This window comes from Papio anubis, chromosome 19 (genome assembly GCF_008728515.1).
Source record: "Papio anubis isolate 15944 chromosome 19, Panubis1.0, whole genome shotgun sequence".
Taxonomy (NCBI): Eukaryota; Metazoa; Chordata; class Mammalia; order Primates; family Cercopithecidae; genus Papio; species Papio anubis.
In genome coordinates, this window is record NC_044994.1 from 4560229 (window position 1) to 4580249 (window position 20021).

The 20021-nt window shown below is 48.5% G+C and overlaps 1 protein-coding gene across 7 annotated transcripts in view; it reads right to left on the reverse strand.

Annotated features, from left to right (window-relative positions):
• The window catches only part of MTCL1 (microtubule crosslinking factor 1), a 123230-nt gene that overhangs the window by 29229 nt on the left and 73980 nt on the right, over positions 1 to 20021 (reverse strand). For 4 of the 7 annotated variants that reach the window (XM_031658703.1, XM_031658705.1, XM_031658701.1 and 1 more), the window contains exons 5-9: positions 17890 to 19203; positions 16633 to 16788; positions 9791 to 9913; positions 6470 to 6700; positions 4611 to 4808 (exon numbers count right to left, since the gene is read on the reverse strand). In XM_031658703.1, the coding sequence (XP_031514563.1) occupies positions 4611 to 4808; positions 6470 to 6700; positions 9791 to 9913; positions 16633 to 16788; positions 17890 to 19203 (2022 nt within the window). The remainder of the gene's footprint in view (positions 1 to 4610; positions 4809 to 6469; positions 6701 to 9790; positions 9914 to 16632; positions 16789 to 17889; positions 19204 to 20021) is intronic. The other 3 variants (XM_009192396.4, XM_031658704.1, XM_031658702.1) reach the window with 2 other exon arrangements.

Here is a 20021-nt window from a genome sequence, read left to right on the forward strand (position 1 = left end):
TCAAGAATCAAATGAAGACTCAGGTCCATTAAGACGTCTTTATGATGTAAGTCTTCTTGGATGCGGGACTTTCTGAACCTTTTGTGCCGGGGTCTAGGATGCAACCTTTTAGCTTGTACATGTGTTGAGTGTAGGTCAGTTTCAGCTCAAAAATCGGGCTTTTCATTCAGATATCAGCTGGCTGATTTTCTAGCAAAGCAGCAGGATAAAAAGCTTCCAACTATTTCCCTCTCCTCCGCCTACAGGCATTCCAGCCTCACCTAGCTCAGCTCTCTTGAGTGAGACTTACAATGTGCTGTAATACGTCAAACTTTTTAACGGGTTCAGAATTGGTCTTTGGTCCATCAGACTGCTATCCAAGTCTATCTATCCAAGTCTATTAATAAGTATTACTAATAGAAAGGGAAATGGAAGTTTGTAGATAAGGTAATGTATCCAGGTATTTGTGATGCAATGCTGGCTATTTTTCAAAATTGTTCTTGCCTAAGATTTCTAGGATTTCATCAGGTGAAATCACAGCTCGACAAAAGAGCTAAACCACCACCAACTACTTTGCTTGCATCAGAGCCACTAACTTTATAACAGATTATAAGCTTAATCTGAAGCTGGAACACACATTGACTTGCTGCTATGGGTTAACCCACAAAACAACAGTCACAAAATAGAGATGACAGCATCCACGTTTATTTAGGCTCCTTGACAGAGGCAGGGGAATTCCAGAATGATGCAGTAGCTGCCCAGACCCCCACAAGGCACGCATAGCTCCTTTTAGAGACCTCACTTAGCATTCAACACAGGCAACTCCTCCACCAGCAGGAGTCCCTGGAGAAATTCTTTACTGTGAGATTAGCTAGAATTGATACGTTCACACAGCCGGCAACATTTTTATAAATGAGCCATTTGTTGTTCTCCTCAATGTAACCTTCACTGTTACATCCAGAAAAGTTCTTTTCTAAAAGCCATTATCCCCTACAGAGAATGGGCCACTGAAGACAAACCCTGAAAATATCATCGATTAATATCATGGGAATTAGAGTCATTTACACACAGAAGTCCTCTGCCCTCTGGCCAAGAGTCTGCCCGGTGATCCCGTCCAGGAGGGCTCTGGGCTGCAGTCTCCACAAATGTCACCGAGAGCTTCCCAAGAACGAATGTGGATCCGGGAAAGAATAGATGAGGCACATATTTTATAAGCTGTAAACACAGTTTTCAACCCAAAGGCTTAGGAAACCAGGGCAAGTCTGATGAAAATCAGGTGGCCACTAGGGAAGAAAGTTATTTGTGAGGTCCCAGGCTGAGTTAGGCACTTTGGAAGGCCTGTGGCAAACTGCTGGCCATGGTTGACTCTGGGAGGTAGGACGGGGCGGGGAGAGTCCTTCCACCAAGGACCCATCTGTGCATGTGAATTTTTACCTCACGCAGGGGCTACTTTCGGAGTGACAGAACAACTGGCACCACAAGTACATGGCAAAGATAAAACACTTCACGATCCCAAGCTCTGGTCTGGTTCCTTTTACAGAAAGAGAAGCATGCCTTATAGGGGAGGCCTCCCAGTTGCAGGATAAACTGAAGAATGAACCACAGTATGACGTACAAAATTGAAATGTAAACACCATCTAGGCTCAAGAGAACTTTCTTATATATAAAAAAAAAAGTCAGGCAGATCACAGTTCTGATGTGAGGCCTCCTCTGGCAAGCATGCAGTTTCTGCAACTTGGGCAAGCAAAGGTGGGCAGCCTGCATGGCCGGAAAGGAAGACTGCTGGGGCCTGGGAGAGCCACAGCCCCGGAGGCCCAGGGAGCCAAGGGCTTTCTGTCTGCAGGAGAAAGGCTGACTTTTCAGGCAGCCCCTGAAGGCCCTAATGCAGCACAGGAGCCCCGACAAGGAGCAGAGGTCCAGGGAAGTGGAGTCTACTCAGTTCCGAGGCTGGACTGGGTGAGGCTCTTTAGTGACCCGTAGCAGGAAAAGACTGAAATATGAAATACAATTCCTTCAGCTCTTGCTATGAATTTTATATTAGGTTCTTCACACTTTTTTTTACTTAGTTGTTTTATTAAATGATAAAGAGAATTAGGTCACATCCCTGAATGAGAAAGTAACTTCTTTTTAAATCAGTTAACCCACGTAGGGAAAACGAGATGCTGGCGCCCCAGGGCCATCATTCCCACACCATTCATCACCTTGTGTGAAGAAGCTGGATTCCAGGAATTACGAATCAGTATGAAATGCATAAACAGCCTTAGGAATGCTGACCTCAAATGCTTAACACAGTGGCAAGAGTCTTGGAGCTCAAGGAGAACTATACGATTCCCTCTGAAAAGCATTCACTGTGGCTCTAGAGCTACCAGGTCATGACCATGAACTCATGTAGCTGAACACTGGGAAACAGGGAGTGTCTGCAGAGCCAAATGTCTGCCAACCTGATGATTTGTTATGAGCCATCCCAAGGTTGATCAGTGTATGCAGTTGTTTTTTAAACCTCTGTGGACATGATAAATGTTGCCATCTACTTGAGTTCAATTGTGAGAATGTTCCATATGTCACAAAGCAAAGACCAAGGCCTGAGGAACACTGTGACTGAGAACTTGTCCTTGGGAAAACGGCTTGGCTAGGTTTCCCATGCTACTAATCGCCTTGCGAGGAGCTCCGCGTTTCTGGAACGGCCCGGCTCTGTGCAGCTCTGCGAGACACGTGCCCTGGCTCTTGCACCCCAGCTGCCTGGCTAATACTCATGCCAGTCACAGAGAGGCAAATCCTCTAACCGGGAATGTTCCCTCCCAGAGAACCAGCTGTCGTTACAGTAGAGCTCGTCCATCTTCCGTCCTTGGACAGATGAGTGTTGTGCACGCAGTAGTGAGCTCCTTGCTCACTACTGTGGACACTGGCCCACTCGGCAGACCTGGGTCTCAGTGTCTGGACCCCACCCGGCCACCTATCCACGTGCTTCTATAACACGTGGCCCGCAGTGGAAGCTCACGGGTCCATCTCTTGCTAAAAACTAGTGTTGGAAGAAGCAGGAAGCAAAGGGAAACGACATTAAAATATGCTGAATGTAAGGTTCCAGCTGAGTGACTTCACATTATTTTCCACCCTGAGAATAACATTTTCCATGACTGTTGTTTAGAAAACCAGATGTGCGAGGTGTCTCCTCGTCCAGAGCATCTGCGTGAGTGCGTGGGAAACACGTTGTCTTAGATGCAGCAGGTTTGCGGTGAGGTGGGAACAGTGGCCATCAGTGGCAATATTATGGCAGGCAAGCACACATGCTTTATGAGATTGAATGACAACATTTCTTTCAAAAAAGTAAAATTAATAGATTTTAAAGCATTATTTGCAAAGTAGCATTTTCATTTCTAACTAGATTATTGCTGGAAAACTCATTCCATGACCTAAATTCTCCCACGAACAATGGCGTAACGGCATACTTTCTGATGGCTGTGAATAAAAGTTCCTTTGAAAGTATCATCTCCTTAAGTCATGTTATTCAGGGAGAATGAAGGGGGGACGGGTGTACATAGGAAACAGCTGTTTGGGTGTGAAAATCTGATTGTATAGAGAGGGAGCAGGGGGAACCCAAATTCCCCTCAGCCTACACTCAGAAGGTCGCCGCCTGTCATCTGGATCCGAGCCAGCGCTCTGGCAACAGCCCGCTCCCATTAGAAGCAGCGGCTCTGGGCCCCGGGAGCCCGGGCCAGGGAGGAGCAGCAGTTGCGGCGTCCAGTGCAGAGGGAGTGCCCCAGAGTGTCTACAGCTGAGAGGCTAGAGCCGCGCCCATATGACTGCCGCCCCCCGTGGCCACCTGGCCCTGCGCACTCAGCCCAGAACGCAGGCCTCCTAGGGCAGGGGCGTCCAGCTGCACCCCAGAAGCCTCCTGAGCAGCTTTATTATCATTAATACATAATAAAGTTGGGTTAGAGGGGACTCAGAAGCCTGGGAGCGACAGAGCGTTAACACAGGGTCCTACTCAGGAGCTCCTTACTCCAAATCCTCCGTCACTGACATTTTGGTATAAAAATGCAGGCAGTTTGGATGTTATGAGTAGTATCTTTTGGTTTATTAAGTAGAGTCTATTTCTATGGTGTTTGGCAACAATAACAGCTACTTAATAACACTGAAGTCTCACCTCTCATTCTACATACTTTACTTTTTTTCAAGGTGTCATCAAATACTTTTATCTGGGAGCATTATGTTTCAAGTGGGCCAAAGAGAACTTGAAATCTTTCTTCCACGTTGGGGGATTTTTTTTTTTTTAACTTGTCCTTTGCTCCTTATATGTTATGCTGCCAAATGAATGATGCTGCCAATGACAGACTCTCTGAGGTAAATTCACTGGCCCCAGCAGGGACACCACCATTGATCTGGCCTTACTACAGTCCTTATTTATATGGGTAACTCAAATGAAAGGGTGGGCTGACATTAAGATGAAAGGCTTGATGAGGTGATTTCTAGGAAAAACCCAGCATCACAAATGACAACAGGTGACCGCAGTCAGACAGTGGAATTTTCTGCTACCTGAACACCAACACTGGAAACAAAATGACACAAATGTGGCTTAGAAGTCTCCTCTCCCTGGTGTGGGCAGGGTGACGGGCTCGGGTTGAGGCACCCACCTGCTTGTGGGACTGTCCCCTGTCCGTGGTCTGCAGCCGTAAGCTGTGGTCTCCTATCTGCACCCGGGAGTGTGGGGAGTGCTCCCCGACTGGAAAGCCACAGCCTCGGTCACTGTCGTCGTGGTCTGGGCCATCCGCCTGGTGACTCCCCTGGACTCCAAGCTCCCCAAGCCCAGAGAGGGTCTCTGGATGCTCACCCTGAAACAGGCAGGAGGTGACGATCACAGTTTCAGCCAAATCCTTTTGCTGTAGAGTCTGATTTTCATTGTTTGAGGATAATGATCCATGTTATGGATTATCAACGCCTACACTTCTTAGTCCTTCCCCCTAAAATGCTCATTTTGGCCATTTCACTCATGGGCACCTTCTGCATTTAAATAGCACAGGGTGGGTGCTCAGCTTATTAGAAGACATTAAGAGAAGACATTAGAAGACATTAAGGAGAAATTTTAATTCTACTGTTTTTTAAATTAGTATTACTAATAGCTATGGTTTTGTAAGTTAAAGGAGGAGGAACTCCAGAGTACTAATCAACAGGAAACTTTAAAACCATTTCTAGGCTTTGCTTAATAATGGTTTTCTATGTCACGGAGAGTTGGAAGCTGGCGGAGTTAGTTTTTGAAGACTTTCTTCACCCTGAGGAAAGAGAAGCACTGTATTTTCCCATTCCTAGGATGAGAACTTAGAATTACGTACACTGTTCCCTAGAATGAAAACCAGACAAAAGGTCTTTGGGAGCTAAAAAGAAACCATCTATTCACAATGCCTCAAAGCAGCTGGCCAAGAAGCCAGGGTCGTGGATGTACAGAATACACAGAACACCAGTGGCTCCCGCCCCGGGTGCACCAGGAAGCAAGGCCAGGAAGGAGCCCGCAGTGCAATCAGTCACTCTGACTTAATCAATACAAAAGCAATCAGAAGGCAAAGATCTCTGTTCTGTTTCTATTATAAACCTAGGAATTGAGGCATAACAGGAAGAACATATACGAATTCCAGAGGTGGCAAAGTGAGTCATCTGAAGCTTAGAAAAGATCCTTTTAAAACTGTGTGGGCAGGACGGCTTTTCACATCTAGGAACAAAACTCAAATAGAAAGAAGAGCAAAAGTTTTAGAAACTAGCTTTTACAAACCAGCCAGGTTGAATGAGATGGTGCAGGACCTCAGGGTGATAACATCAATGAATTTATAAATGAGCAGCAAAGGAGACAGGAGCGAAACTTTGCTACAGCGTGGAGTTATGGACCAGGGCACTCTTAAAACTAGGTCAGAGCATAGCACGGAATTCTTAGTTTCATATATAACTGGACAAGCTGCTGCATTTCCATTTCTTGGATCAAAATTGACAAAACAATTTAAAATAATAATGACTTCACCACAACGCAAAATATCCATGTGGCAAAACTGCAATTGTATCCCATGAATATGTGCAAATAAAAAAAGAGAGAGTAGATACTGAGCAGGCAACCAACAGCACCTGCCTCTGCCAGTCCCTCACTCACGAACATCACGCAGGTTTCATAGGCAAGTCTGTGGTTTTCTTCATGTCGTTCCTGCACTATTCTCAGTAAGTTTATGCCTAGCACTGCATACCTGTTCTTGCTACTGTAATGTTACTTCTGTTATATTTGCTTGTGTATAGGAAAATGATGGATGTTTCAGTCACCTGTGTTCAATTTTCTCTTATCTAAGCGTCTGTATGAATTGCTCTAAATGTTTGTTGTAGCAATATTAGATGTTAATCAAATATTGAGAAATAAAATAATAGAACATGACTGTGTGTAGGGTGCGTGGGGAGATAGCAGTGTCTGGGGTCAAGAACAAAACAGATGCAAATAAAAGGAACTCGACAGTGGAGTTACCTCAGTGAACTCCTCTCCTTCCTCCTCCATCTGCTTCCCTTGCCGCCAGTGTTTCAGCAGCCACCTGAGTTTGACGTAGAAGAGGAAAATGTTCTGCTTCAAGGACCGGAGCTCCTGCTGCATCAGATTCTTCTCATCACTCCAGGTTCGCTCATGGAGGCTGTTTTGCAAAGCCAGGCTGTGCATTTCCAGTTCTTTCCACCTCAAGGCATAGAGGTGCTCCTCCTCCATCTTGAACGGAACAAGAGACAGTGTGACAAGCGGCTAATCCAATCCGCCACTCAAACCAAACCAAGAGTCCCTGCAAACTGCCACTCAGTCTCTGTCATGCTGCATATAAGATATGAAACACAGGAGCCCCCAGAAGTTTAGTTTGATTAAGGGCTTCAGACGTTTCCTGTTGACAAAACCCCATGAATCTTGTGATTCAGAAACAAGTGCTATTTCAAAATAAGGTATTGTGACAATTTTTCATTGCCAAGTCTCTCATGGTCTTTTATATGTCTCGGAAGTGCGGCTTACCACTGACTTAAATCCCATGTAAGCAGATTCCATTTCCCCTCTGTCCATGGGCTGGGCACTCAAACGCACATTCAATTGTAAAGAAGAAAAGAAGTGGAAATCCTTCCCCTCTACTTCCTGAGCCCCCTGACTCCCCACAGCCCTGACAGAAGAGAACCCCAGCTGGTGGAGAGCACAGCAGGCTGGGTGGAAGGAATTCTTCCAAGTACACAGGCCTCGACTGCATACAACAGCGAGGAAACAGAAAAGTGGGTCTGACAGCCTATTTCCATGCTTAAAGACTTGACATTCCTATTAGATGTGCGTATCTCTTAGGAAAAGAAAAGTGTCACTGAAAACGTATCTTGCATCTCCACATTAAATTCCCGTTTTTAAAACACCCCTGGTATAGACACTCTTCTAAGCAACAAACGATAATTGTGTATCAACACTGAAAAGCAGAAGAGTGAATAAAATACCGCTTTGCACAGAAGGGCACAAGAATAGGATCTATAAATAATATTTACAGTAGCTAAAGTGATACTATGGGATCAAAGCTTTGTGTTCTATAGACCAATAAAAGGTTCGAATGCCAGCCTGAAGGTTATCAGCTGTCCTCTCTTAACACTCCTTCTTATGCCAAAAACCAAGGAAGGGATTTGTTTTTCTCTTTAAAGTACTAGATTAATTCTCAGAGGCCATGGGAATAGAACCACAGCTGCCGGAGGCCAACGCGCTGAAGGCCAGTGAAGAGTCAGAGGCAGCTCTGCAAAGGTCCACAGGTCTAGACAACGACCTGGTGGCTGTTCTCCTAATACCTGACCTTTATTGTAGTTTTGGCCGAAATAACACAAAATAGGTGATTTTATTCACCATCTCAGCAACCCTCAGCATTCCACCACTGTTCTCCCCTGTGGACACAAGGGCAGCCTAGTGCACCAGACACCCAGCATCTGCAATTTCCTACTGGTAAGTCAACGTGGTATTTTTTTGGGTGGGGGAAGTGTATTTAACATTTCACACTGAAGATGTAACAGTCATGGGATCTTTTGTACCATCTGGTTTGAGTTAGGTACATGACAATAGAAGAGGCAGTTAATCTATAACAAAGATCAGTAATTAAAAAGAAGGGCGGTCTGGTCTCTGGTCTCTTGGTCATTCACAGAACAAGAACAATGAGGAAGAGAGTTCATCTATAATCTAAGAAACAAAACTGCAAACATGTTCATGACTCAGTCTCCAGGACTTAACTTTGCCCTTGACATAATCCATTTAGAAAGTCCTGTAGTTTTATTTTCTTTTACAAGTCTTAGCCAACTGACTCCTGCTAGGCAGGCTTCACTGGCCTCAGGGGCCATGTGAAGATAATGTGAGCCCCTTCCCCGCCTGGCTGTGGAGAGGCCCTGGGCCAGGCTGTGGAGAGGTGCTGAGACACTCGGACCCGCCTCCAGCACTGCGCCCAGGCCCTCCTGGAGAGCCTTCTTTTCTCTCCCTCACGTCTCCACTGCCCTTTCCAGCTCCTTCTGTTCCACGACTCCGTGAACTCCCCAAGTCTCAGAACTCAGTCCTCTGCCCTCTGGGCACCTTGGGGGACACTTTCCCTTCCCTTCTGAACAAGCCTGAAGGACATCTCCTACCATTCGAAAGCTCTTCCGCAATACTCCTCCATCATCAACCCACATACTAGAAACACGTGGGCCCCGGACATTGTGCTAGCAGCATCTTCAGTGATAAACGCACTTTTCAAACAATTTTTGGTGCCATGCAAAACTTTTTTTGTTTAATTACTTAGGAATCTATCTTTCAAGTAACATGGAATTATTTTCCTCTGATAATAAGATGTGCAATTTGACCCCTAAATGAAACACTTAAAAATTGAGTCATGCATGTAGTGGTAGAAGTTGGCAGAAAGTATTTAGATCTTGGCATTCGGCCCTGCCTTCCCTAAGCTGCAAGGTACAGAGAAGGCACTCACTCCTTTAATCAGTTTGTGACCCACTTAAATCACATGGCCTCAGTCAACATGGGGGCTTATGTGTAGCACACATTCCTTGCCAAAGTAAGTTCTTAGATACACCAGGACTTTATTTGCATAGGATATTTATTTTAAAACACCAAGGTGCTCTATTCAAGATCAACTGCTTTGCTTTGTTTGGTTTTAAAGACACAACTATCTTTCAAGAACAAATACAGAGGGGAAGAGCAGCTGCAGCAATTCTGAACCTAGATCTCTGTCCACAACTTAATTAGGTTTGGGGTGGCAGGGATTGGGCCGTTCTCATGGATGTCCAGGGCGATGAGTGCCTACATCTGTGAATCCCTTCTACTGGGAACTCTAGGGAAGGATTTGCAGATAAAAGGTAATTAGCGAGAGTAACAGAGGTTAATCAGGCCACAGCTCAAGTTGCGGCAGTTTTCTGAAGGCAATGGCTTAGGGTGAGGTTGCTGATTTTTCTATCAGAAAATTCACCCAACATTAGCAGAGGTGACAGACACACTTTTCTGTCCAGTTGCATTTAGGCTCTTACTTGATGTTAGGCTGGTACTGCTGCAGGACAGTTTAGATTAGGTATGAGGAAGACCTTGCTGAGACCACAGTGTAGATGCTGAAAAGCATGTGCTAGAGCAGAAAGGTAGAGTTATCTTTAGGGACATCTGAGAGGGGACAGCTCTACTGGGTGACCTTCCCATAGGTGCCCGGGAGTCTAGCAGCCTGTACGCAACAGACAGCCTTCTTTGAAAATGCATCGTGGCATTTCTCCTTTGGGGCTGTGCAGTTCACGAAGCGGTTGTGCTGAAAAATCCGTGTTAAATATTTACCTTATGGATCTTGTTTGTAAATGTCTCTGTCTCCTCTTGATGCAGTCTGGCCGCCTGCACGAGCTGACCCTGTAGCTCCTCTATGGATACACTCTGCTCAGGTAAAACAGAGGGGCCCCTGAGCTGATCGGTGGGATAAAGGAAGGGGTTTAGTGGAAATGAGAACTCTGCCTGAGGTGATGACGCAGGACAGACATCTGCACAAGCCAGGGACACACACGGAGCGACACAGCATGTGTGGGCGCTGCAGCAGTGGAGTGACTGTGGCAGCTCCCCTGGGGTTTCCCGCTAGACCCCACCGCTCCCTGAGTTACCTGGGGAGGGACAGCTCCACCTGCCCTGCATCTCTTACCCAGGAGGGGGGTGGGCAGCTTCACCCGCCACCATAACCACAAACCAGACTGAGAGAAGAAGGCCAAAGTACACCAGAGGTGACCTTGCTCCCATAGTGGCTTCTGGACGCTGGGATGGTCAGAGCTGACTATGACCGAGGCAAGCATGACCACCTATTACACATCAGCCTCTTGGATTCCCTCCCCAAGTCATGGGGTCTTTCTGAGTTGCATAATTAACTTTTTCATATGCTTTCTTATTAGAGTTTTTCCTGCTCAGCCGAGGGTATCTTTATCGAGGTGATCTGACCCCGATGCTCAGGGCAATAGGGTGGGGGTTCATCAATGAGCAGAGATGCACGGCTTCAGGCCTCCCAATCGCACATGTTGCCTAAGGAGAATCGCACAAAGATGTACTTACTACATTTAAAGACAGGTGGTGGAATCCGTATCATGACTTTTATTGGTAAAGTATACCTTTTATGTTCTAATGCCATGATAGAGGAGTCAGTGTCACTACTTTTGAAATAAAATGTGTTTAGAGATGGAAACACTGTTATGCTAAAAATCTCAGGCATCATCAAAATTTAAGCATGATAGTTTACCCACTGGATTATGCTACTTGAAAACAGGTGATTTATAAAACTGGGAATTCGAGTAGATTGTTGCAATAAAATATGTGCTGTTTCGCTGGTTCATTCTGAGTCCCTTTAACTCATCTACTACTTCTCCCTGAGGATACTGTTTGCTCCTCCTAATCTGATGGTACCTGGGTAGTCAAGAGTGAAGATCACACCCTAAGAACAGAAAATGCAAAAAATAAAAGAGCAGAGCACTTTCCTTAGCACTGGGGATACGAGAAAGGGGTATTAAGGAAAGAAGAACGGAGACAGAAAATCAGACACTGGGGATTCACCAAGTTTGGCATAAAATTTTGAAAACTAGAGATTTAAACATCCTATTTTCAGAAAACTCAGTAATTTCTGAGAGCATTAAATGCTTCTTTGATTTGCTAGTTGTTCGAGACTATTATAGTCTTTTATACATATGAAGCATTGTTTGGGGTTCTCTGAAAAGATGCATTTCCCTACGTGTTGACCTCAATGACTAATTTTTCATTTCTAAAAGTTCTATTACTTAAAAAATATATGTGGTCTTTTATGATGGTGGCATACTGTTGTCCTGTTTGGTTGCCTTTAATAACTGTGAACGCACTTATCTGATAGCGTCCATCTGAAAATTCTATTATCTGCAGTCTTAGGGCTGAATCCCATTTGCCGAGTCTGCCAACTCGTGTTCCTGCTGGACGTTACTGGCTTGTGTGACTTCATCTCCTAGGGGCACTCACCTATGGATCTGGTATGGATCTGGGTGGAGGATGTGCCTCCAGATTGGTTTCCTGTTTGCTGGAGCTCGCAATATTACACAAATCCCTTTCTCTGGGGATTCCCGGACCAAACTGGTAACATCAATTCAAAGCCTGACCCTGGGTGAGGCCAGCTCTAGCCCTCCCACTCCTGATGCAGAGCTCTTGCTGGGGAAACAAGTATCCGCACTGCCTCCTCGCTCCTTGCCCCAGGGCCAGCAGGCAAATGCTTCTCTGGTTCATTCATTTCCTTTCTTTCCCTGTGATGTCGGGTCCCATCCTCTGTTCCTTTGGAGCTGCTGAAACCCAAGGGCCACAGAGACCGCTCTGGTTCTCAATTGTTTGTTTGTTTGTTTTTGTTTTGAGACAGGGTCTCGCTCTGTCACCCAGGCTAGAGTGCAGTGGCACGATCTGGGCTCACTGCAACCTCCACCTCCCGGGCTCAAGTGATTCTCCTGCCTCAGCCTCCCGAGCAGCTGGGATTACAGGTGCATGCCACCACAGCTGACTAATTTTTGTGTTTTTGGTAGAGGCAGGGTTTCACCATGTTGGTCAGGCTGGTCTCGAACTTCTGATCTCAAGTGATCTGCCCGCCTCAGCCTCCCAAAGTGCTGAGATTACAGGCGTGAGCCACCGTGTTTGGCCTTCTGGGTCCCAATTCTAAAATCAATTCCAACTCTTGAAGATTCCCCTAAATTTCCTGGGAATTCAGCAATGTATTTAAGAGGATACTTCGTATTTTATGCAGTGTTTTATTCAGTATTTATTGAGCACCTCCAGTGCTAGGCACCGTCTAAAGCGTGGGGGGATACAGCGTTAACACGGTGGCCACACCTGCCCTCGGGGCTTCCCTCCTGTCTCAGGTGTTCTGTGCAGGACTGTTTCCAGGTCACCTAGGCTGCTCTCCTGCCAGCTTTACTTTCCAGCTACACATTACTCTATAAACTCAAAATGTAAAAATCCTTCTTATTTAATGCATTAGGTGCTAGCCAAAAGCTTTATGAGGTGTAAAAACAGACATCCTAATCAAGCGTATTGTTTAAGAAAAGCAAAGATGTATTAGTTTAGTTTCTATAGATTGCATGACTGTTTGAACCACACCTTTGAAGAGTTACAGAAAAGGAGGTCCTACGAGTCTGTTCACGGGGGAAGTCGGATTCACCTGCGAAGGCTCCAGTGTTCTCTGTAGACTGCTGCCTGCTCACAAACAGACACGCTTAGATCCTCCTGATCTATCAGAAGTTTCATTTTCCTTTATTGTCCATTTTTGCTAATGCAATACTAAAACTCCCACGGACAACTGCTCCTAGCCGGGATGCCAGCGTCACTCCAATGTTACAAAAAACAACATACAAACATGCTATGGCAACAGGTTCAGCCTAGAATTACTCTACTGCCACACAACTGCATACGACCACATACATCTGGAGAAAAGTTTCACATGACACATAAATATCTTCTAAAAAAATAAGTATTTCCCTTTACCACCCAATCCCCAAAGGTTTGATTCTAAAAAAAAACCGTTCTTTGTTCACTTACCTAGGATTCTGATTACACATCAAATTCATTTTGATCTCCCTATTAAAGCAGCTCATCTAAACCAACACCACCCTCACTTGTTTCCGAGGCTGCTGAGACACTAGTCTTGACAACCGTAACCATTCTCCCCACATCAGTGTTCTGAAACTCCCGCCCATGTCATCCCCAGTAGAGCTGCATCCCACACTGACTGACAAAGGCTAACTTCCCCAACTCCAGAGAAAGCAGCTTATAAATTACTTCCCACACCTACGAAGATTATCTTCACAATCTCAAACACAAACAGAAAAGCAAGGCTTCTCATGGCCGTCACTAAAGTGCCTAGCAATACTACTCCTGTATTAGGACAATTCCATCACCAAGACCACGGCGTCATTTTCTGGAGGGTTCCATTTTGTCCTGGCCAGTTTCGCAACCACTTATTTCAAAAGCAGTACATGAGGCCAACACATGTGTGCAAATACTTGGCATAAAACCCCACGTAACTTCCTTGTGGCTGGCATTTCACAGCTGAGGCACGTGGGATCGTGAGTGCTTTGTGTGCTTCCTTGATTGAAGGATAAAAGCAGGCACTGAGGAGAAGAGCTCTTTGAGATTTCTGACCCAGAAACTCAATCCTCTGGTCACAGGCCTGGTCTCCTTTATATCTGAAATCCGACCAGCGTCCGTGCATGGCTACTTCTCATTCAGGACTATTTTTAAGGTGCCTCACACATTCCAAACCATTCCACACACCACTCTCTCTTAACAAATGCGAATGTCTCACGTTTGATGGGAACCCCAGGGAGCCAAGTCAGGGAAGAGTCCAGTGCACAGTGTGAGCATCTCGCTACTATCTCCTGAGAAGAGCAGGCAGCAGGAACACTTGTCCTGAAGTCTGTTATTTTTTTAGCAGTTCATTTTTGCGTGGTTGCATTGATGTGTTAGTGGGTGTCCGTGGGTTCTGACTTCAGTTTGCTCTGGCTGTGGCTGTAAGAATGCTGGCCTTGGAGAAACCGCCCCTTTCCCAGGTTTAGTGAATGACGGCGTTTGAGCAGCAGGGCTCCTCCACTGCCCAGATTTGCAATCTGCTAAAATGTGTCATGTGTAAGAATGCACTTCTCTTTCTCCTCTTTAATGTTATAACTGCTGTGGCTGGTACAACTATGAGTAGCAGTTACAGTTTTGGTCTGGCCAGAATGCCTCCATCTTTCAAAATAATAACTTACCTTCTTTCCCCTTTCCCCAAATACAAAAATCCTTAAGGCAAAAGACACAGAGGCGTTTTGAAGTGCAGCTTGAGACATGAATCCTCCTTAAAAACTTCTGCTCAAATATGGAAAGTTTCTTCTTTGATGCCCTGATACTAGGTGTGCTATTGGGCCCCTCCCACACCCCCGAGGAACTACGGGCAGAGAGCTAAAGGGGATCCACACAGGTACAGTCGTGGCTGGCCTGAGGGCAAAATTGGTGGTTATTTCAAGGGAAACGTAGAAGGGAGCAAAGAGAGCTACCGGCGGGACCTGCAGCTGCAGCCCTGCCTCAGTCTGCATGAAGGTGTCGGTGTTGTGTTTCTCTCAGTTACTCCAGCTCCGGCTGGGCGGCTGGGCTGACTTACGGGGGCTTTGTGTACTGTTTCCATTAGAGCCTCATGGGAAAGCAATTGTTGGCAGCAAATTCAGGGATGTTCTCATTAAAAGGCTTTTAAGAGTTCTGCTCCCCAGAATTATCCATTGTACAATTCCTTAACACAATGTCATATTCAAAGACCAAACTAACAAGGCTGTCAGAGTGACATTCACACCAGGGACGGGGCTGCCTCTCCCGACCCAGGCTCTGCGACAGATCCACATCCAGCTCCTCTAATAAAAGGAAACACTGTGGAGATTCCAAGTGGCTCCAGAACATGCCTTATTAAAAAATAAAATAAAATAAAATAGGATGTGTTTGCAGCATAATTGAGTTTTCTCTCCTGTGTGAAATGTCTTTGTGAATAAAAAACATCAGAACGAGGGATGTTTGTTTAGAACTCCTGATTCATACTGCTTCCCCTTCTAGGAAATGACGCTCCCTAGATCTGGCCTTTCACTATGGAGATTTTTAGCTTTCTTGTTAAAATATACAAAATTAAAGGAAGCTAGATGGATGTGGTGCCATTCCATGGCAAGACTGCGGCCGTACAATTAGTTGTTAGAGTGACTCTTTAGAAACGCACCCAGGGGTCAGTGCAGGGCTCTCCCACCGCTACAGATCAGGCCCCTCCGGGGATGTGCTGGGGAGTGGGGGCTGCAGCTGGCTGAAGGCTGTTCTAGACCCAGTTCTGCCACCAACCAGGAGGAGAGTTTACTGGCAAGCCGCTTCACTTCTCGGGCTTCCTTTTTCTCATCTGCAGAATGAGAGCCTTCATCTGTAGACCTGCTGTTCCCTTCCGAGCTGCACCGTTTGGAGATCCTGTGCTGCCCCGTGGCACCAGCTCACTCTGCTAATCTACTTCTTGTGAAGCTTTATTGTCCCTCAGTATTTGGTTTGCTTCAACTCAGTATGCTTCTCCCCAATCAGTCCCAGTTTCTGCAGCTATGCTACGCATTCACGATGGTGACCACTTATCACTGCTCCAGGTTACACAATAAGGACCTAGGAAGAATCCGGGAGGAGAGCTGTCTGACACAGGCTCTAACTGCACACAGCTATGTGTGACACACCTTGAAGGGCAGAACACTTGGAAAGGGAGATGCAGTTCCTGTAAAACCAACCATCAAAGGGAAGGGGGCCGCCCTGTGTAGCCGGAGCTGTGGTTCCAGAAACAGCCCATGGCAAAGAAGGAAGAGCTACAGTGGGAAGGGAAAACTGGCCCCTGACTAGGGGAGCTATGACACACTTCCCCCTTGTAAGTCCCCAATGGCAGGACATTGCATTCTCTCTCTGTTACTAATCATACTTTACACTGACACAGCATCTGGACTTTTAAAGGTGTTTCCTCATTCAACAGCTCCTTGGGAACCCCCTCTTTCTCTCCCGGGTGGGGTGGCCTGTGTCTAAGAGCTTTCACTCTCCCAGGCTTCTGACAACAGTTCCAACCATGGTCCCTGTGGTGGCTGCAGCCTTGTGTACACTGGGTTACTGTGGTGAAAGAGCCTGCTAAGGGTGCCCACAGGTCAGGAGTGAGCCTCCCTGATTCTAGCAACCGGCTGGCAGTATCACTTGAGACCGTGGGATGGTCACACGAGACACAGGCAACAACCGAAAAAGGGGAGCCCTAAGGGGAGTTTCCTCCAGAGCAGGGAAGCCCGGGCTGAGTTTTCATCCCTGTTCTCTGCAACTGCACAAGAAGCCACTGCGCGCTCAACAATCGGCCTGCCTCCAGGGGCTCCCTGTCTGCGGAAACAGGAGGTGGACAGCGCCTGCAGTGAGCTGTCCCTCTGTCTGACAAGCACAGCAGTTCACCGCATGCACCTGCACACACCTGCCTGTCCCAGTGCACACAATGGGTTTGCTGCCAAGTGAGTTCCACCTAGTTCCACATCCTCCTGCCATGTTCCCTCAGGGCCTTGTCCGGGACAGAAAACGTCACGCAGTCAGCCACACAGAAAAAGGAAGGGGGGCGGGGATTGCTTGCCCACGCTGACCTCCAGACTGAAGCAGGTCTGGCCTCCCAGCCCATGGCTCCCGGCGTCCCCGTCTGCGCGGCGGTGCAGCTCCCGTGCAGTTCGGAGGCGCAGGCTCTCCCGCTCGTCCCCTCGGGCCGGCCCCAGCTGCCACTCTAGCTGCTCTCTCAGTCTGGACTGTTAGGTGCACGGGAGGGATTTTTGTTTTTTTTAAATTTTAAACAAACAAACAAACAAACAAAACAAAGGACAAGAAGGTGGAGGCAGGGAGAGGGGATAAAGAAAACAAAAATGGATAAGGGAGACGACTGAGAAAACGACCAAAGAACAGCACAAATAGAAACACCAGCTTAAAGACAGCGGTGGACGAAAGTGAAGAGAACAGACCCAAGATGAGAATGAGCAAAAGGGCGGGTGGACACATCGGAAAAGCAAAAAGAGAAAGTGGGGGTGCGAAACACTGGTTACGGGGCACATGCGATGGCGATGCGTGAATCCAGAACTCAACCGCAAGCACGCTACCCGTGAAGGAAACGGAAAACGAGGCTCTTCCTTCCTTACTTGTGGGTCGAGCAGCCAAAGCCACAGTCCAGGGCGGCAGCTGGGCCATGCACCCAGGCGAGGCTAGGACAGCAGTCCTCGGAGGCCCTCCGCGCCCTCCCCAGCGGCGGCAGGGCGGCACGAGCCAGCAGCGCTTTTCCACCAAAACCATCCTTCTCAGCACCGCGCTCCTCGCCCGCTTTGGCTGATCCTCCAGCGGGAATGGGGGCCTGGGCTGCCTAGGGCCTTGGACTGCACTGTGTCCCTTGAAACACACCCAGGAAGGGACGTGCTTGGTAGCGAGTCTGCTAATTATCCTGACTGTGACATGCGTTTGTCTTAGCCTCCTCACGGCTTCTTCAGCGTGTGGCTGGTTGGTTGAGATACCGAGAGAGGAGCAAGGCCGGCCTGCGTCGAGCCCTATCGCTTCCACTGGGCTTAGCCTCGTGTCTGGGAGGGCCTCTAAACCATGAGCCGTGGCGCAGTTAAAAATAAGACAGGAAAAAGGAAAAAGAAACAAGGCAATACAAGAAAACTTAAAAAAAACAAAAAACAAAAAACAAAAAAAACGGAGCCCAACCAAGAGAGAGGATCCGGTTGCCCCGGAGGCTTTAGTACAATGCAGGTTTGAAATCATAACCAAGCAGCCGTGAGCAGCGTGAGCCCGAGTGCAGCAATGCCAGCGAGAAGGAGGAAGAGCAAGGCGGAGCAGGGAGGCGAAGCCACGAGCCCCCTTACCTGCAAGTCTGGGCCCAGCTCCTTCCCCAGGTTCCCGATGGGGGAGTCCCGGGACACGGAAGTCACAGTGGAGAGGAAGCTAGAGGACTCTGTGAGGTGGGGCAAGGGGGATAGGCCATCCCCAATGCGGTTCACCTGCTCCAGGAAGGCCTGAAGCTCTTTCTTGAAAGACTTCATCTTGGCGTTGATGGTCCCCAGCAGGTGAGGCTCCTGCTGGTCCCCCTCGCCCGGCTCCTCTTCACCCTGGAGGCCAGGCCCCGGCGAGGGTGCACCACCCTGCAGCCCCGCGTCACGGAGGAAGCTGTCGGTGTCCGCGATGAGGTGCTCCACCGTCCGCTCTAGCCGCTGGGCCTCGTGTTTTAGGGTCACTAGGCACTCGGAGTCCTCCCGGGCCTTCAGGAGCTCCGCGGCGCACGGCTCGCTGGCCTCCGATGGCTTCCCGCTCCCGAAGCCCGACGTCTTCTCGAACATCTCCTCCGAGTCACTCTCCCCGCCAACAGGGCCTTCCCGCTTGGGCTGGGGCAGGCGGCTCTCCTCCCCCTCACTCTCCTTCTTGCCTGCATCGCTCTCGGCATCGCTGTCCCGGGGACTGGGGGCACGCAGCCCCAGGTGCGCTGCCAGGTCGCAGCGCTGGATGTTGGACAGCAGCGCATGGTTCTCGTGCTGCAGTTTGAGCACCTTGCCGCTGAGCTCGCTGATCTGCAGCCTGGCTGACTTCAGCTCCTCCTGCAGGGGGGCCCCACCCCCGGCACCAGGACTCGCACCCTCCCCGAGCCAGCCCGGCTCCCGGGGAGGCTCAAACTTAAACTTGCTGAGCTCGTGGGTCAGCTGCCGGTTGTGGTCTTCGATCTCGGAGATGGATCTCCGGAGCAGCTCCGCTTCCTCTTCCACGAACTGCAGGTGGCGGCGGAGCTCAGTGGAGGACTCCAGGGAGTCGCCGAAGGGTGAGGTAGGAATGCTGGGTGCGTGGTCCCGGCCCAGGCCCTCCCGCTCCTGCTGGCCCCGCATGTCCTCCATCTCTGCCTTGAGGCCACGGTTCTCCACCTCCAGCTCCACGATCTTCCGGCCCAAGATGTTGGCTTCCTCCTCCACCAGCTTCAGCCGCAGCTTCAGCTCGGCCTCCCGGGTGCTGGGGGGCCCGCCTGCTTCCCCCGTGGGCAGGGGGCTGTCCACATCCCCATAGAGCGACTTGTACTTCTGGAGCTCCTGCTCCAGCTCGTCCTTCTCCCGTCCTAGCTTGGCCATCTTTTTGCGCATCAGGAAGGCTTCCTCTTTGGCAAACTGGAGCTGGCACCTCAAATCGGCACTGTCATCCTGCCAGGAGAGAACAGCCCGGGAGAAGGGTTATTTGAAAATACCAAATGTTCGTGTTTTTCATGATTCCCCTCACACCTCGCCCCCAATGCACACAAACATCAAACACCCATCTTCCCTTCGGTGCCGTTGAGTTACACAGAGAAAGAGCCAAGACAAAGCAGAGGTGGGCCTGGGGCCTGTGAAAGGCCTACAGTTTGTTGCTTTGCCACAGAAACAAAAGAAACAAAAAAAAAATTAGTTTGGAAAAAAAAGTGCACGTGGAAATCATCATACAAGTTATGAGCGAAGTAGGGAAAACGAAATGAGGCGCAAAACCCAGCGGGAATGCGCAACCCCTCATTGCTCTGTGGATCCCACCTGGTTACTCACTGGCACCAGTAAGAGCCAGCAGGACCCCTCACCAAGGCCTGGTGCAGGCAGACAGGGTTCAGAGCATCTTCCACCCTGCTGCACTCACCCACCTCCAACGTGCGGACCTCCTTCTTTCAAAGTGCCCGGCAATCCACGAGGTCTGACCAGGATGGGGAAGTCAGGCCACCCCAAATAAGAGCTCAGCTTTCCCCTGGTTTCCTAAGGCACCTGAGACAGGGCAATTCGCTTCTCCCCATCCCGGTCTCCCCAGCCCTAAGGTCCCACAAGAATGATAAGACAAAAAAAATGAGGCATGAGCATGAGGGTGCTTGGAAGTCCAGGCACGTACTGAGTCAGTACTGAGCTCTGGGTACACACTGGGTACTGCACACCCAGTCACCTGGGCTCCTTGCAGCCTCTCGCCGTGCAAGTGCAACTTCAGAACCTTTGCTTATGTTCCTTTT